This window comes from Diadema setosum, chromosome 18 (genome assembly GCF_964275005.1).
Source record: "Diadema setosum chromosome 18, eeDiaSeto1, whole genome shotgun sequence".
Lineage (NCBI taxonomy): Eukaryota > Metazoa > Echinodermata > Echinoidea > Diadematoida > Diadematidae > Diadema > Diadema setosum.
The window spans coordinates 23,226,472-23,246,179 of NC_092702.1; the positions used below are offsets into that span (position 1 = coordinate 23,226,472).

Below are 19,708 nucleotides of genomic sequence, written 5' to 3' on the forward strand. Positions count from 1 at the left end.
TGCAACCCAGAGGTAGTCAAGTCAAATACTTCAGTGTGTGTGAAGTGTAAGGTGCTGCTGTAGCTACAGTGTATTTCTGTTCTCTTTAAACCTACTGAATAAGCTGTTATTTTCATGAGGGTTTCTTGTTAATTTCTGTGAATTTCACGAATCACTGCTGGACCCCGAATTTAACAACACGCAAAAATTTTGCCATATGCTAGACTAATAGTCCACTTATGAGAAGCCTCGGTGTTAAATCACGAAAACATCTCACGAAAATGTCTGTGGCTTTCCGATTCACGAAAATATCCGTATGCAAAAATAACAGCTTATACAATTTGACATTATGCCAGTGACCATAAAACATCAGCAACCTGGAGGTAGCTGTGCGAGATACACTTTGTACTTCAGAGTGTGTTTAAAGTAAGGTGCTGCGGTTGGTGTTGTCATACCTTTGGAACTATCGTACATGTACTGTGTAATGATACATGTATTCTTCTGAGACCTTTTTTATGCCTCCGCCACGAAGTGGTGCCGGAGGCATTATGTTTTCGGGTTGTCCGTCTGTCCGCTTTCGTTTACGCGATAACTTGAGTAATATTTACTGAAATTTTACCAAACTTGGTCCAAGTATGAAGTATGATGGGGTAATTATTTGATTTGATTTGGGGTGAAATCGGCCAAAGGTCAAAGGTCAAGGTCAAATCATGAAATTGTATCCGTTTACCTGATAACTCAAGACTGGATGGAGCAAATTTCACCAAACTATGTTGGAGGATGATGTATGATGGGACAATTACTTGATTAGTTTTTCAGTGAAATCGGACAGAGGTCAAAGGTCAAAGATCAAGGTCAAATCCTAAAATTTATCTGTTTACGTGATAACTCAAACTGGATGAAGCAGCTTTCACCAAACTTGGTCCAAGGATGATGTATGATGGGACAATTAGTTGAGTAGATTTTAGTGACATTGGCAAGAGGTCAAAGGTCAAATGCTACAAATGTTGCAATTTCCCCCATATCTATGCAATGCCCGAAGGTATTTTCTTGAAACTTGGTGTGGACATGTACTACTGCGTAAAGATTCTCCAGAGAGTTTCATGCCATAAGGTCAAAGGTCAAAAGGTCAAAGGTTAGGTGAAAATGTTGCAATATTACTTTTCTCGCAAATGGTTCAATATATCTTCGTGGAACTTGGTACATATGCATGTACTGTCTGGCAGGGATTATCTAGGGAATTTAGGGGTCATGGGTCAATAGTCAGGGGTCAAAGGTCAACGTCAACTCCTCAACATTTTACTATCAACCCTCATATACTAGTATATGCAATGCTTGCATTATTAGCTTCAAAACTTAATACATGCATTACCTAATGGAGATTCTCTGGGAAATTTCCAGCCAGAAGGTCAAAGGTCAAAGGTTAAGGGTCAAAGGCCAGGTTTCAATGCCCCCCCCCCTCCAAAAAAAAAAAAAAAAAAATCTATTTTGTACCGTCATCACACTCTTTCTTCGTACCTTGGAAATTACTCTATGCATAAACTTCCCCAAAATTCCCCAAATATGTGTACCTGCACTCTTAGAAAATTGTAGCAAACCCAGTTCAAGACATTTCTGATAAACCTGTCATTTCAATATTTTGCCATTTATGTGAAACTGTCATGGATCACACATTGTGAAGACATTGTACTATACGCCTATTGGGAGAATCATGCATTATGGCGGAGGCATCAGTCGCCATAGCGACATTTCTAGTTTTTTCCTGACATCATAGGACCAGTAAGAATATCAAAGGGAAAGTGACCTTGAGCATGATGATTTTGCCCCAAAATTTAAGATTGCTAGCAACGACACTTAACGTTCAAGGTACAACATAAAAAAGGGACAATAGAGCCTTGTTATAACAAGGTCAGATATAGTGAGATACTGATATAACAAGGTAATTTTGCAGGTCCCATTCTTTACATCGTTGGTGGGGTGACACGACCTTGTACTTTAATCTGAAATTATGGTGATTTGTGTGTGTGTGTGTGTGTGCGTGTATGTGCGTGTGTGTGAAAGTTACTTTTTTTTTGGGGGGGGGGAGGAATAATTGTCAGAAAATCAATTCAGTGATGTTCTGTCCAAATCTTAGTTGTCTTACCCCCCAAAGTGAAGCCACCTCAGCATGTCGGAAAGGAAGGGTGATCCCATTAGTGATAATGCTTTGGCTGCCATGTTCTTTCGCTCTCCTGAAAATTTGACATTTTTAGATAAGAGGTTTAGTCGCCCCAACACTGTCATATTCTTTTGTTTTTATTCCTGATATATCGGGGTTCCCATGACATATTTCTATACGTATGCAGGGTTCCATCTGCAATTTAGAAAAGAAAGAAAGAAAGCAAGAGGGAGGGCAAATTTTATACTGCTGTCATTTATTCATTATTTTTTTTCACAATCGTGAATGCCTGACAAGAGTAGTGACAAAAAATTACAATGTACAACACTACATGTAATAAAGCAAAGCTACACAACAGAATACAGCTTACTCACTTTTCCAATCTTTCAAAAGTGACTTCTCAAGGGGGGAATTCATCCCCAAGCTTGGTTATATACATATTGTTACACCTTTGACAGTTCCTTGGAAAGAAGCTATGCTCTTTTTTGTGCATGCATACTATGGCCTTCACTTATACTAAATGATCCAAGCTAATTCGGGGGGGGGGGGGGGGGGGGGGGGAACAAATTGATATCATAGTAACTTGGTACCAAATGTACACCAAAGCAGGGGTTTATGGATAATTCATATTTGTAACAAAAGACCAAGTTGTCTTTGGTTAGGTTCCTGCGGGAAGTAAATGCATGTTTAGTGTGATAGGACATTTAATGTTCAGCAGAAACTTGCCAGTATCAAGTCTTGTGGTGTAGAAGTAAAGATGGTGGCCAACACTACCACAGAAAAATATATTACACAAATATCCAGTGAAAACTGATGTAATACACAGCCTCTACTAGCCTTGAAGAATCTAAAATTAGCAAATAGATGAAAGTCAATTTCAACTTGGCCTTCAAAAAACAAATATTCAAATAGGATTATGGCTGAGAGAACACCATAGACAAGTCAGTAATCATAATCCTGCACATGGAAAGAATACACAAAAAACTAAAAATTCTTAATATTAACTTTTGAATCCCAGGTGATACAAAATCTGATCCACATGACATAGACTACTGCATTCCTATAAAGACTACGTACTGTGCATAGCAATATCCCTGTATGCTACACTCTGCTTTTGAGTGAACATGTAGAACACATGACTTTAATCATTCTCTGTGAATCGGTGTACACTTGGACCCTTGTGATAAAATGCAGAATCATTGCACATCCTATGACTACGATTTCTCACAATGGAGTGATTATCCAGGTGAGCTGCACCAAGTCTGTTGAACTAAATACTGAACAAAAGTCAATCGCTACAAGCCTGACAAAAGATTACAATTCAATCAATCAATTCAACATAAATTGCAATCCATGATTGTATCCTACAGCATATATTGGTGTTTGAAGTTGTGTCTTTGGAGCCGCTGAATTCAACAACACCACCAACTTCAAGGATATATCGGCTAATGGATACACACATGAAAATATCAAACTATTCATCATGTCCCAAAGTCAGATCTTGCAAGAGCAGGAATGTGAACAGGGACAGGGTAAGGATAACAAACAAAACGGAGCAATGCACGATGAAAATCTCAAGATGGAGCTAGCTTTCAAAATATCTCAGTCCACTGAAAGTCTCTCCAGCTCTTTGTCCATTTTTTGAGTGCTCCTATAATGTATCAATTACATGATGTTAATCAGACTAAGTCAGCTTTGTCTGTCCCTCCCTTTCATATGCAAATTTTCTTCCCACATACAAGACCAATGTAGCTGATATTATTCACACACAAGAAAACAACTGTCATTTCCCTTTCATCATTTTCCAATTGACAAATTTGGGCCTTTAAAAAAAAAAAATGACATAGTTCAGATACAAGAAAGTCATCCAGTTATCACTTAACTTGCTCCTTATACTTCGCTGCACTGTGTGTGTCTGGCAGAGACACTTGTTTTAAATAGCAACATGTTCGTTACCAATGTGCAAAGTACCTTTTTCTGATGATAATAAATAGGGCTTGACCATTACACTTCACATTAATAGTCAAATTCTTCTACAAGATGCAGACTTCAAGAATTGGTGATGTGTGCTTTAGGGAGAATGTAGTTTAAAGAACAATAAGTGCTCTTCACAATCAGAGAAAACGGCAAGAGAACAGTGAAAATTTCAGCAGAGCAAGCTATAATCTAGGAATATGTGACACTTTGCACACATGCTGATTCTTTCAACATGGCATCCCATTGCCATCTTTCACGCCTATAATTATCATGCGTCTTTTGAGACCAAGGAAATTTGTGTCAGAACACGCATTCAAGGGCAAAGTAGTTTGGTCCTTCTGTTACACATGAGCATGACTGAGATATCTGTTAACTTTCTCTTGTTTCCAGATAAATAACTGGCAATCAAATTGGTGTAATTTCACTCAAATTTGCTGCTAAACTAACACTGATCTCTTCCTTTTATTTCAATCAGTTCTGTCAAACCAACTTTCCAATTGACCTAAATTCCCCTGCAGAGAGAGTTGGGACGTGCTCTTCAGTAAAGTGTCGGCAGAGGGGGGAAACGTGTGTTTGCTCACCAGTCTTCAGAAGTGGACATACCATGATGCCATTGCAGTCAAATAGCACCACATCTTCTTTTTACGTACAAAGAAACCAAGTGTTGAAGTTGCAAACTTTAACATCCCACTTGCAGTAATAGCACAAGTGGTCATGTAATCATGACCCATTATGTAACTTCTGCTTCCACTTGCCCCACCCCCTAAGTCTTCAAGACAGTCATTCCATGTCACAGCACATTCTATGGCACGGGTTTACCCGAGTTAAGTTCTCAGCCATGTACATGAAGCTTAGCTATCCATTGGTTGGGCGTGTGACTTCTTGAGCAGTCACACCCAAGTGTCAGGTGACATAACTGCCTGTCAGGTGACATCACTGCTTGTCCCATCCTTGTAGTTTCATAGCTATCCTCTCCAGGATCCTCTTGGCTTCGCACTGGGGGAAGTTGGCCATGTCGTAGTATTGAGGAGCTAGACGCATCAGCCTGGAAGGAGGAGGAAAGTGGGAAGAACATTTGCATATTAGAACGTGGGAACAGAGCCAAAAAAACTTGTATTTTCAGACACAAATGCATTACACTTCAAATACACTAGACTAAAACAAACTATAAAATAATCAATATTTAAAAGCATCTCATCATTTGACGACACTTCTGATATGAAAAAAAAAGATAGCTGACTGATTCTCATGTGCAATTGATTAGGCAAGGCCTTTCCAGAGAGGAATTTAGCATACAACAATTTGTAATGCAAGGGATGTGCCTAAAGAAAACAAATACTAAGAAATCAGTATATTTCTAAAGTCCTTACAAACTAGTCCCTCCGTGACGGGGATTAAACCTAGTCATGTAGCCCAACAACATTATTTGCATGTATAACCAGAAAAGAGACAGACCAGACAACAGACAAGAGACCGCTTTTTTCAGAGCTAGCTTTCGAACCTCCTTGAGAAGGCTCTGAAACCAGCTCACAGTACAAACGGAGTACAAGAATATATCCACTTACTGTGACAGATATACTGCGTCCAATTTTTGCACAAAGCAAGCATGTTCCAAGAGTAGATTCAAATGTTACAATATCTATATCTTTCTATGCTCCTATGAGTATCCACTGGGCTATTCCCCTAGCTTCAAGGTAAAGCTTTGACACTCACCAATCCGCTTTGATGTCGGTCACTGTGCGGACGTAGTTCTTGGTGGTCAAGACGAACTCGTTGTAGAGAACCCATTCCGGTTTGTGGTCCAGGCAGGTGGACGGGTGGAGCTGCACCACCTGGTTGTCCTTGACCGTCAAGTAGTGACCTGTCCTCTCCAGATGGGCGACCTTCACGGGGCAGGAGAAAGTGGACACTGTCATAGTCACGATATCATGAATATAAATATTCCCTTGAATAAGATTCACAGTTAGTGTAAAAGTGGAAATTTTCATGTGAGCCAAACTTTGCGCTCAGTCAGGTAAAATGAATTTCGCATGTTTTTAATTCCACGCAATCAAAGATTTAAGTTATTATTACATATTACTTGCAGAAATATTCACACACTTTTATTTTCACTCTAGTTTCATGTTGCCCAAAATGCTCAAAAATTTCCACTTTTACAGCATGGGATAAGCATTATGAGAGTTGTATGCTCTGTAAGTGGAAGGGAGAACAATACAATGATTATGTAGCACTTTCATATAAAGTCTTTTCAACTGACAAGATCAGTATTCCTCATAATTTTTATGAACTTGTAAGCTTTTTCTCAATGTCTTGTTCAAAATCTCCAAGCTTTATGGAATTGTAGCATTCAAATGATTTGTAGGCACAAGAGTTTGCTTGTTTTCCAGACTGTATACATGGCTTGATGCCTGGGATAATGCAAGCAATTTTTCAACAAACCAACCTGCATAAAGAATCCATTGACTAGCGCCTTGCGAATATTCAAGTAGTAGTCCTTGCTATTGAAATCCGTGCTGGTCCTGCGTAGAGCAAATCTGTCCATGATCCGGACCAACTGCTGCCGGACGCTGTCAGCTGACTTGAGGGACCGGTACTGGATGAAGTTGTCGTAGCACCACTGTGGATCCTCGTTGTCTGTGCGAGGGTAGGGAGTTTTGACAAGAATGTGACAAGATGAAGTGACAAATAAACACATAACACAGAATGACAGAGGTAATAGTAGGTGTGGTAGTGATAACAGTTATATTCATCATAGCCATCATCTCTATCATCACCATCATTATCATTACTAAAACAATAATCACTATCATCAGTAGTAATAGTACTTCTGCTATGACTGACTATGATAACTAATAATTACACTAAGTAGATACAAGCAGGAGAAATATGACCACTGATATACAATTTGAGAATCACATATAGGAACATAAATAACAAATGTGGATAAAATTGCAAAGAACAAGACAGGCAATGCAGGAACATTGCACTGTGTGGAGAAATTTGAAAGACAAATAAAGACATAATTATCATAGCAGAGGGGTTTCTTTTTTGGCTATTTCTTCTGTTTTAATTGGTGGTGTCCTTGCATAAGTTGTTTTTTTCTTTCTTATCCCAGTAACACCACTGGCAATCTTTGACTATGAATTTTGTTGATCACTGTATCATTGCAAGTTGAGTGAAAAAGGAGGTGATCACTGTAAAACATGATATTTTTGCAGAATAAAATTTTCATGTTCCTTCTACCATTCAATGCATATAGTGTAGACAAGAACTTTCACGTGCATTTCAATTTCATGAACCTTAGCTCTTGCGAAATTTGCGAAATTACAAGGCAAGTGCCATAATGTGTCTCGCCCATTCGTGTACAAGAAATTGTATGCGAATAAAAAAAAGAGATATAACAGATAAAAAGAGATATAAAAGGGTTAAAATTTATGGCAAAAAAGAAACGTGCCATAAAAACTTAACATTGGGCCCTTAAAGTTCGTTGACCCCTGCCTGTGACCTTTGACCTTGTGGTGATCATCCACTCCCCAAGGGACATCTACCATCCAAGTCTGGTCACAAACGGACCTATGGATCAAAAGTTATGACCCATAATAGAAACGCGCCATAAAAACTTAACATTGGGCTCTAAAAGATCGTTGACCCCTGCTTGTGACCTTTGACCTAGTGGTGATCATCCACTCCCCAAGGGAAATCTACCATCCAAGTTTAGTCACAAACGGACCTATGAATCAAAAGTTATGACCCATAATAGAAACGAGCCATAAAAACTTAACATTGGGCTCTAAAAGTTTGATGACCCCTGCTTGTGACCTTTGACCTTGTGGTGATCATCCACTCCCCAAGGGACATCTACCATCCAAGTTTAGTCACAAATGGACCTATGGATCAGAAGCTATGACCCATAATAGAAACGCGCAATAAAAACTTAACATTGGGCTCTAAAAGTTTGTTGACCCCTGCTTGTGACCATTGACCTTGTGGTGACCATCCACTCCCCAAGGGACATCTATCATCCAAATTTGGTCACAAATGGAGTTATGGATCAAAAGTTATGACCCATAATAGAAACGTGCCATAAAAACTTAACATTGGGCCCTAAAGTTCATTGACCCCTGCCTGTGAGCTTTGACCTTGAGGTGACCTTCATATATGGTAAAATGTGAAACTTTGAATGACTCCTCTTCCCTCGAAGTTTGATTGCAATTGAAGCCCAGAGTAAGGAATTATTGAAGTTTTTGTAGCGTTACGGACAGACGCCGCAGGCGATCCCTCATGCCCCAGTCACATATAAACACGGATGTTCAAGGATCTACATGGTGATCCGGGGAGATCCGGGGACGTCCGGGGAGATTTCGGGGAGATCCAGGATTTTGGTATGATTGTACACACGGTATCAACACGGCAGCTACACAGATATGGCCGGAAGAGCGTGGCGTCTACACGGACAAACACGGCATCTACACGGATCAACACGGCAGCTACACGGCAGCCACACGGACCACCCCGGATTGCTCTGCCAACACGGCAATCCCCGGATGACGCCGGATGTTTTTGACCACCAAAAGTTGCCGTGTTGGCCTCCCGGCGTCAACAGGGATCTCTCCCCGGATCAGATCCGGGGTGGTCCGGGGTGATCCGGGATGTCTATGTGACTGGGGCATTAGTCTCCCCTCACCTCCGGTGGGCTCGACAAAAATGCACACGAACATTCCTCGTTTTACAGTATTGCACTTACTCTGTTTGAAGGCATGGTAGACATTGAGCAGCGTGAGGTGGTCTCCGTCTATGTGGGCAAACCGCATCTTGGCCTCGTCGGCGAGTTTCTTGGCCTCATTGGGTCGCAGGAAACACTGTGGGACTAAACAAAATTAAAATCGGGGGGGCCGCCACCCAGTTCCCCTCAGGGTTTAGACCACTGCATGCTCCGATGGTCCTAAGACATCAACCCCTAATAGAGCTCCTCACAGAGGGCTTGGACACTACCACCAAACCAAACTCTACCTATCGGGATGATGAGATACAGTGGCTAAGAAGAGAGAGTCAATGCTTGCATTCTGCCTAAACTTATTTTTCACACATGAGCTGGCGGGATGTCGTGAGCTGGTTGGATACACAGTCACCCAATCATTCACATATAGTAGTACTACAACATAAAACATCACACTGTACCAAATCTGAGTTCCAAAGTTGCTAATGTTTATTTCATCTATTTTCCTAGCTAATGCATGAGCACTTTAATTCAGTGTGTTCTGGCTATGACAAGTGTATTTTGGCATAGCAAACAGTTTAACCTCCAAAACAATAAAACTTAAAAAAAAAAAAAGAAGGAAGAAATAACAACCTTCATATGTTTAAAAATTGGGAGAAGGAAATATCTCAAGGTACAAAATAAGAGAGTAACACAATTTGCAGTCAAAAAATTAATATTTCAAAATAAATCTGTATAAAGCACAAACAAGTCAACTTTAATTAGTAGAAGCAAGTTGAGTTAAGCGATCTCATGAAGAGTGATGGGGCAATATGCAGAATATCGTTAACAACAGAACTGGGGGAAGACAACACAGAGCAGGTATTAAGGCCACACAGAAATCAAGAAAACCACACTGAGGGGACCAAGCACAGCTGGACACACAAGGGAAACTAATGAACTGTTGCAATGTCAAACTAGAAATGTCGCTACGGCGACTGGTATGCCTCCGCCATAATGCATGGTTCTCCTAATAGGTCTATAGTACAATGTCTTGACAATGTGTGATGACAGTTTCACACGGCAAAATATTAAAATGACAGGTTTGCCACAAATGTGCTGAATGTTCACTTTCCTAGAACTAGGTTCAATTGGATGAATGATTAAAACGTCAGAGTGCAGGTATTTGGGGGAACTGATGATTTTTACTTGACTTTTGACCCTTTTATAAGTTTATGTATTGAGTAATTTTCAAGGTATTGAGAAAAAGTATAACTTCTGTATCAAATGGTAAAATAGTATTATCTAAACCTGGCCTTTGACCTTTGACCTTTGACCTCACAGTTCCAAAGAGAATCACTGTTAGGTAGAACATGCATAAATACGTAAGTTTCATGATGATACCTTGAGTTACTTTCGAGATATGGAGGAAAAAGTGCAATTTAGCACTTTCACTTGACCTTTTGACCTTTGACCTTTTGGCAAGAAACTTCCCACAGAATATATATTGGGTAATACATGCATACATCAAGTTTTAAAAAAATTCTTCAGGCATTGCATAAATATAAGGAAAGTAGTGATATTTTGAGGAGTTGACCTTGACCTTTGACCCCCTGACCTTTGACCCATGACCCCCAACTTTCCTAGATAATCACTGCCCATCGGTACATGCATATATACTAAATTCCATGAAGATACCTTGAACCATTTGCGAGATATGGAGAAAAACATGAAATTTCAACCTTTTTTTTCACAAAATAACCTGTGACCTTTAACCCCGTGACCCTAAAATCCAAACAAAGTATTATCCCCCCAGGATATACCCTCATACCAAGTTTGATGTAAAACCACCACACGGTTCTTGAGATATTGACAACAACAAAACGGGACGGATGTACGTACGGACGGACGACCCGAAAACATAATGCCTCCGGCCACTTCGTTTGTGGAGGCATAAAAATGGGGTATACATACATAATCTTTGGGCATTTTTTTTTTTTAATAAAGAAGGGGCAGCATTACATTACTCATATTTCTGGCTTTTGTTTGTTTGTTTGTTTGTTTGTTTGTTTGTTTGTTTGTTTTTGGAGGGGGAACAATTAGAACACTGTTTGTAGTTTGTTCCTTTTACAGTTAAATGTTCGCTAAAAGTGCCAGTGACTTCACGCTTCCATCACAACACAGGTCATTACATACATCTGGAATGTTCTGTAGATTGCTGATGACCTAGTGACTGTCTGAAGGTAAAACTTCCTATGCACTCATACAATAATCAAATTGATAAAGTATGGATCCAAGCAAAACAAAGGTAGAGGGGGAATGTCTTACGCTGCAGTAAGCATGCAGATAACAAAGAATCAAACTGACTTTTAATTGCAACATGGCAGGAGAAGAGAAATGTGCACAGGAGAGTACATAATATAGAATGAGTGCCATTGAAGATATGCAGGAGCTCCGACTCTTGATGCATTACCTGAAAGCATGGCGGTGATTGAGAGGACCTCGTTGGAGCAGTTGTAGTCTGTGCTGGCGATCACCATCTTCGCCAGCTGGGGGTCCAGGGGAAACTCCGCCATCATGGAGCCGAGTCGCGTCAGGTCACCGTTGTCGTCCAGAGCTCCTAGGTAGTTCAGCAGCTCAAGTGCCCTCATCAGTGTCTCGGGAGCTACTCGAGCGTGGTGCAAGAAATTACATGCAAGGTTGGTTCTAACGTCAAGACAAGAGGTTTGCCTACCGTAGGCACACAAAGTTACCAAGACTTTGGCAGCAGCTACAAAAGTAATAATTCAACGAAAGCTAACTGGGTTTCTATTTGGAAGCTGAATGCCCTTTTTGATTTTTAAAAAACAAAACAAAACAAAAAAGAAAACTTTTCAAGCAAGTTTGCAAATTTGAAGAATTGATTCTGGGACTTTCTTTCAGATGTTGCAGATGCTCCCATGCCAAATTTATCAGGCCAATACCAACAGCCATTGGATATCTATTGAAATGGGGCATCCCATGAACTCTAACAGTTGTCATGGTAATGGAATGAATTGCCTTGGACGAAGAAAATTGAATTCCTCTGCAAATAATGCACACACACAAACACACACACACACACAAAAAAATACCTGGTGGGTCCATGAAATCAAAATGCACAAGATCGTCAATGCCCAGCTTCTTGAGCTGCAGCACCACAGTGCCGAGGTTGGAGCGCAGGATCTCCGGGTAGGTGTTGGGCTGCATCTCGCTGTCGTAGGCCTTCTCCGTGTAGAGGCGGAAGCACTTGCCTGGCCGGGTCCTGCCGGCACGCCCTGCCCGCTGCTGGGCGCTGGCCTTGCTGATGGGGGAGACCAACAGGGACTCCACACGGATGCGGGGGTTGTACACCTGGTGGAGGTCAAAGGTCACAAACGATAAAAAAAAATCATTGTTGTCACCTTGCAAGTTTCATGTCAGTTTGAGGAACTATTGCCTCCTTTTGCAAGCAAATATTTCAGAGGGTATCCCTGAGCATGCTATGGAGGCCACACTTTCATTGTAACATTAAGTCTGCAGTCATCTCCATCCAACTACCTACAGTGACTACTTGTCTAGAATAGTCATCTCTAATTTTCCCCCACTACAGACTCTGATATAAGCCACTTATGACAACCAATTGCACTAGCTGATTTATTGTACACAGGCTTAGGTGCATCGCTGGGATATGAGTACAAATGGTCACTCCAGGATGTTAAAGAATAAAGGGCAAGATGAGAGTGCTTCCAAGATTACTTCATTTACCATGGGGCACCCACTTTCACAGACATGAGAAAAACATCTTGGGTATAATACAAATTGTTTACCATGTTTCACATTGCATGATACGTGGCCATGACACATCTTCTAACAGTTCAGACAAAAATCATCAGGCTCATTTGAAATTTCAAACAGCATTTCAAATTTTTCAAAATACAGCTATTTTTCTTTTTTTCTTCTTCACTTTAGGAAGAGAGAAATGGTGAGGAATGGAGCATTCACCTTCTGCTTGGCAAATCCAGGGTCTATCACAAAGACGACACCATCAATGGTCAGCGAAGTCTCTGCAATGTTGGTGGAGACCACCACCTTGCGACCTATGGCCCCGTTGGCCTTGGTAGGCGGGGCAGGTTCGAAGATCCGCTGCTGCATCGCTGGGGGCAGGGTGGAGTAGAGTGGAATGGTCTTCAGGTCCCCAACCTCTGGCCCCAGATTGTCAATCTCCCGCTTGATGCGCTTACACGCCTCTTCAATTTCCTGGATGATTAAATCACAGTTTTGGTAGAATGTCAATTTTCTCAACATATCCACATTACAATTCTCTGTAGTCAATAATAATATGAACCACCCGAGGGAACACTACAAACACCCTGCCAAATTAGACAGGACAGAAATGGGTATGTCATTCTCAGGTCACTACTATATACACAACCTGTTATTTCTTATTCATGATATTTTGACATAGGATTAATGAACCAGCAAAGCCTACATTAATAGTCAATGATATTTGCTGGTGTATGGAGAATTCATTCCCATGCAGACTTTCAAATGTTATCAAGATTTTAGAATTTGAGCTCTCACCTCTTGGCCCGTAAGGAAGAGGAGAATGTCACCCTCTACCTCCTCACACATGTGAATCTGGACCACAGTGCGTATGGCTGCCTCTAGGTAGTCCCGCTCAGGCTCTGGCGTGTAGAATATCTCCACGGGGTGAGTACGTCCAGGTACTGTCATTAACGGAGCATCATCAAAGTAATGCTACAAAAGAGGCAGAGAAGTTAGCAAACTATGGTATAAAACACTGACATAAAATAAAGTCAACCAGTCATACTTGCATATAAAGAAGTTACAAAAATAGTGAAATCTGGTAAAAACAGCTATAAAACAAGAACAACAAAATGGCCTCCATGAATACCTGGTCTGTGGTGATTTAATACATCAGGCTTTGTGACCAACATATGTCTTGAGAGCTTTCATCACTTCATCATCATTTCGCGTCTGTTGTCATCATCCTAAATTTGCTGTATACACCTTCATACACTATGCAACCCTATCCCCTATAAATCTGTTACGTCCGGACATATCTTACCATTTACATCATATTCATTTGTTTTAAAACTGACTGAAATGTACAGAAATAGGGAGCAATGGTGTCCGTACACAGACCGAATGTGCAAACTGGGGTTGGGCAACACATCGCCTACCCTGACTACACCAATGATCATTACAAGCAGTTGACGTCTAGGTCAGCCTATATACCAATTTTAGTTACACGAATGGCTAGGACCAGCTTTGACTGAAACATCATTTTCTTTGTCATACTTACTTGAAACTTGCCAGCATCCAGCGTAGCACTCATGATGACCAGCTTGAGGTCCGAGCGCTGCTTCTCCACCTCCTTCAGCAGACCCATCAGGATGTCTGTGGCCAGCGTGCGCTCATGGGCTTCGTCAAGGAGGATGACACCGTAGCGTTCCAGGAGGGGGTCGGTCATACCCTCACGGAGCAGCATACCATCTGTCATGTACCTTTAACGAGAACGATGATTTGACATGGTAAAGGGTGGAGGGAAAAACATATTTTTACACTTCTGCTGCATGGTGTATTTCTAAACATATGCAGCATCACTTCTGCTGCTGCCTCTACCAAAACAAGCAGAACAAAACAAAACAACCCAAAAACACAATGCCTCCAGCAACACTTCAGGAGGAAGCATAAAAAGAGGAGGAAGCATAAACAGAGGGGAAAGAATCTTTACAATTGATAGCACAACTTACTTCATGATGGTCTTCTGTGACGTGCAGTCCTCAAATCGGATGCTGTAGCCAACCTCCTGGCCAAGAACAACATCCATTTCATCAGCGACACGCTGGGCGACACTCATGGCTGCCACCCTCCTTGGTTGAGTGCAAGCCACACCTTTTCCGCTCTGCAGGGGGAACTTCTGTCTCACAAACTCTATGCACCACTGGGGAATCTGTCCACAAGCAAGTTAAATGACAGAGGAAAGAATGCATGCAAATAATCAATGAATTCATGTCTAATGCAGGTAGTAATTTTTTAACTTGGATTTGATTACCTGGTAGAAATTTTAACCATTAAATATTATTTTGAATGGTATCCTGTGCACTTCTATGGAAAGAAAGTGCAACACAAAAGATAGTTTGTGTAGCAGTGGTACAAAAAATGCATGCGAAATTGCGATGGGATACTAGGAAAATTATTCCCTGTGATGGATTGAATTGAAGACTCAGATGGATTTTAACCTAGTACTTTCATCCTGTCATTCATAAGCACATGCAAAGGCATAAAGTTGAACAAGGTAGGAGTACAGACATTTTTGAACAATTCACAGTAATAAAAAAAAGTTGTGATTTTAGTCAACTAGTCTAAAATGAGAACTTGATTCCAAAATATAAACTTCCTTTAATTCATAAACAATGCTATATCTCTGTAGTTCTATTCCATAATGTCAAAAAGAGTGTTTCATGTGTACTGTTGCTATAATGGAACACTTGTAAAGATATTACCCTGGTACTTCCACAAACAAACAACATGTCAAACTTTGTTGAATTCAGGGAAACCAAATATCAAATCAACAGACCTTATCTGTGCTCACATGGATAGGAAATCACATACACAAATGTGTAGTGCAACATGAAAATGAGGAAATTTGTCAAAAATTCACTGTTGTTGTTCTAAAGACCACAAACATCCAATGGAACTAAAACCATGCCAACTCACTTGTGTTGTTTTACCAGACCCTGTTTCTCCAACAAGCACAATAATCTTGTTCTTATCCATAACCTGCATAAACTTCTCCTTGTACTCCCACACTGGAAGGTTTTTCCTCTTTGCCAGAATCTGGTGGTATCTGGCAGAGTAGGGGGTGAGAGTGAGGGGGTTGATGGCCATTGGAGTTGTAGGTGGAGGGACAGAGAGAGGAGCACTTGTCACCCCTGCAGACTCCCATCGTGTCCGTTCCCTGTCCCTGTCCCGTTCCCGCCGGCCATCTCCTCTATCCTTGTCATCCTCTCGGTCTCTTGTTCGCTCTCTGTCTCTACATGAACCAAACAATTTCATAAAATGTTCATAAAGTATGAAACATAATGACTTACATGTAGAGCTACAAACAAATAGCTCATGTTTGTGATGGGCTTTAATGTACACATCCTGCCTGAAGCCATTCAGTTACATATTAAAACTTTGGAGTGGTATAACCTTGAAATCATGATCCAGCGAGTCATAGTTCAGAATAGTATAATACATGAGTTGAGATAAAGACAGAAAGACACACTCTTTTACTGCTATGTGGAAAGTCACTAAAGATCCTTTGGAAATTTCTTCCTTTTGCCTTTTAGCACTCTGATGGAGAACCATCATGGTAGAAATACAATGTAATCTAATTTAATGATGCTTCAAAGGAATAAAGAAAAAAGAGATGAGAAAACGAATGAAACTTTTGTATTCATCCACATGTTCAAGAACATCACAGACTGCCAAACCTTGACAACTAACAAAGGTCAATTCAATCTGGACATGCACATGTTTGTAGTTCTAAACTTAGTACAAAGATTCTAACAAGTAGCATGAGAGTAGTACTAGAAAATGCACATCTACTGTACGATGTATGTATCCAGCAATGTTTATGACAATGATTGTATAAAAATCTTCTTTTAAAAAAAAACCAAAGTAGAGTCACAATTACATGTAATAGTCTTGAAGCTAAAACATACTGAAATACATGTACTTGACTGTTGATGCAGAATGCATAACTATCAAGAAGTGTGAGTTTGAGGTCATAAATGTGCACTGACTTCACATACCTGTGGCCCGTTGCATAAAAGTTACAATTATGGTAACTTTGCCATCCAATGGTAACTTCCATGGAATTCTTGGTTTTGATTGGTTGTTGAGTATTGTTACCATGGTACAATGTAGTTACCATTGGATGGTAAAGTTACCATAATTGTAACTTTTATGCAACGGGCCCCTGGATTGTTATGGCATTGAAATCAAGATATGGAAAGAGGAGTTTTTAAATCATTTTCTGACTTTTATAGCTCTCCTAGGTAGACAGGAGAGGATTCTGCGAAGCCAGGTGGATGTACATTGTAGTCTATACAGAACATATCCTCGACAACGAGATACAGCAGATACAGATCGCGTATACGATCTTGAGACAGCAAACCACTAGCATGTCCAGTGTAACCACTCACAAACTTTGATCTGGCCCACTGACCATCTAGACCAACTGTTCCAGTGTAATAATTTGAGTGAAGTAAATCTTGTAGGCACTAGTGTACTTTCGTAGCACTTTGTCAAATGATCTCCAAACATGCACAAACTCACTCATATTATTCAATAACTAAGAATATTTACATCTGAGTGAGACCCAAGTCCAGTACAATTGGAATATTTGCCATTTGACACTTTTACACCTCTGATAATAACGATCGCAGAGCACTTAGATTGCTCTGCAATAACTGCATTGCACAGGAGCAGACAGCGTAGCATGGTACACAAAACACATTTACTGCACGGCAGCAAGCGCAGCGATTGATCTGAATGTACAGTTGTAGTAATTTCATAGTGATCACAGCAAGTTCTACAATGTATATGGCATCTTTAAAAACATACTTGTTTTTCCGCCTTTCCTCAACGTGTACAGAGTGTTGCGGTAGCGATTGCCTTTTGGGGTTGTTTGTGTTGTGTGTCTGTGTGTGTGTGTGTAAGGGTGTGGGTTTGAATGATATAAGACTGAAAAATGTGATTATAAGACAATGCTAAAAGAATACAGATCTAAAGAGAAAGGATGGGAAAAGGGGAGAAGGAAATGACTGAAAACATACTAAAAGTTTAGGCAAACCTGGAAAAATAAAACAAAAGTTTTACAAAATAAAAAACAGACTGAAAATAAAAAAGATAGTGGAAAGAAAGATGAGAAACTTACATCATAAAGGAAAGAAAGGGAGGGATGGGATGTTTGAAAAGAAAAGAGGAAAACAAAACAGAAGATTGGAAACAAACAAAAAATAGAATGGATGAAAGAAGGGGTGATGAATAAGAAGGAAAGAAAAAGTTATAAAAGTTGAAAAGGAAGTAAAGAAAAAGATACATCAGAAGGAAACATTAAGAAAAAGATATTGGAGAGGAAAGAAAGGAAAGGCAGAATGAGGGAAAGATAACCAGGAGGAAAAAAAGAAGAGAGTGATAGGCAGAAAATGAGATTGAACAGGAAATTTAGAAAATTTAGACAAGGGGAAACCCACAACAAAGAAATGATTTATATTTAGTAGGAAAGAAAGGGAAAGCGAGGAATACCTTAAAGGGACTGTACAGTACTGGCTGAGGTAGGGATTCATGTTTTGAACAGTCCTAAGTGAAATAATGAAAAGCCTCTTATGAAATATGAAAGAGCATGTAATTTTAAGAAGGATTCAACGTTTATTTGATGAAAATTGGTTTTCAAACGGCTGAGATATCCCCAAAAGTGCTAATAATATAAGGCAACATGCCACAACTTTATTAGGATCTCTTTGTTTCACCTTGTTTTTGGATATCTCAGCCATTTCAAAACCGATTTCCATCGAATAAACTTTTGATACCCCTTAGAACTACTGCATGCTCTTTGACATCTCATAGAGTGGTTTCTGAATATCTCACAAAACGTTAAAAGCTAAATCCTCACCTCAACCAGAACTGTACACACCCTTTAAAGTGAAAGAAAAGGAAAGAAGGAAAGACAGATAAGGAGAAAAATACAAGGGGATGCATGTATACACATGCGCTCACCCGCTTTGCAAACACCCACTACTGCAAGACGTGGCTGAGGAAAAGGGAAAAACAAATTTTAGCTTTTCAAAGACACCTTAGAAAAAGCTCCTGTGATCGCTACATTCATATCAAATGATCGACCCTGATAATGCTGAATTGAACCGTAGCAACTGCTTGTGTGTAGAGCAGCATTTCAAGCACTGATTTTCCAACACTAGTATAATTGTTAAAATGTAAACTTCTATTTAAAGGACAAGTCCACCTTCACATGTGGATTGAGTGAAGGCAACAATATCAGTAGAGCACATCAGTGAAAGTTTGGGGAAAATTCGTTCAAAAGTTGTGAATTTTTAAAGCATCTGCACAGTCACTACATGAGACTAAGTAAAATCATGTGTTGTCGAATCAAGTCATTTAAATAAGTACTGGCCACGGTACATGTGCAGGTATAGTGTAGGGGATGGTACTACAGCCTTACACAGGTGTACACTCTATAATCAATGTTGGACGTACATGTACATGTAACTATACACAGCCCAGTCGCCGCTGTACAGCGTCTGGTCGGGCTAATGTACATGCAGCATCGGCATGGTCATGGACGATTTTATGCTGACTTTACTTTAGATTCTACTAGAATCTCTATTTTTCAACAAATTTGCATTGACTCACCTGTATTCTCCATCGCCTCCCTTCCTCCGACTGTAAGAATCATCTATGTCTAGACGTCGTTTGGACATAATTTCGCTCAACTGAAAAGAATTTCCGAGGTGATATTGCGTGCAGAGAATCTTTATACCGGAGTTGTGTACCGGTACGCGGTATGTATACGTATGCGAACAACATGTGATTCTCTCTATCTCGGACATATGATAAGAGATGTGTGGAGCGAGCTAAATTGTGTGGATGATGCGATGCGCGCGGTGGACGGTTCCTATCCTACCTGCTAGTATGCTGGGCTAGCTAACAACGTGCGACCTCCGTACGTACGCGTACGCACGTTTCAATACCCAATCCAAGGAGATAATAAATCCATCTCTTTGACCCCATCTCACTACAGGCAGCGATTCCGCTACGATCTTCAAAAATCGACTAAGTGCGGCATTGTACATTGTACCCATTTC

The 19,708-nt window shown here is 40.3% G+C and overlaps 1 protein-coding gene across 1 annotated transcript; it reads right to left on the bottom strand.

The window, feature by feature from the left end:
* Positions 1-2,382: 2,382 nt before the first annotated feature.
* Positions 2,383-19,392, bottom strand: LOC140241342 (putative pre-mRNA-splicing factor ATP-dependent RNA helicase PRP1). Its single transcript, XM_072321075.1, has 12 exons — positions 19,257-19,392; positions 15,555-15,870; positions 14,588-14,787; positions 14,137-14,338; positions 13,392-13,568; positions 12,813-13,067; positions 11,924-12,182; positions 11,284-11,475; positions 8,859-8,981; positions 6,558-6,748; positions 5,828-5,997; positions 2,383-5,159 (listed from the first exon to the last, which is right to left on the bottom strand). Exons 1-12 carry the CDS (start codon positions 19,322-19,324, stop codon positions 5,048-5,050), a joined length of 2,265 nt encoding a protein of 754 aa, XP_072177176.1. The 5' UTR covers positions 19,325-19,392; the 3' UTR covers positions 2,383-5,047.
* Positions 19,393-19,708: the final 316 nt, after the last annotated feature.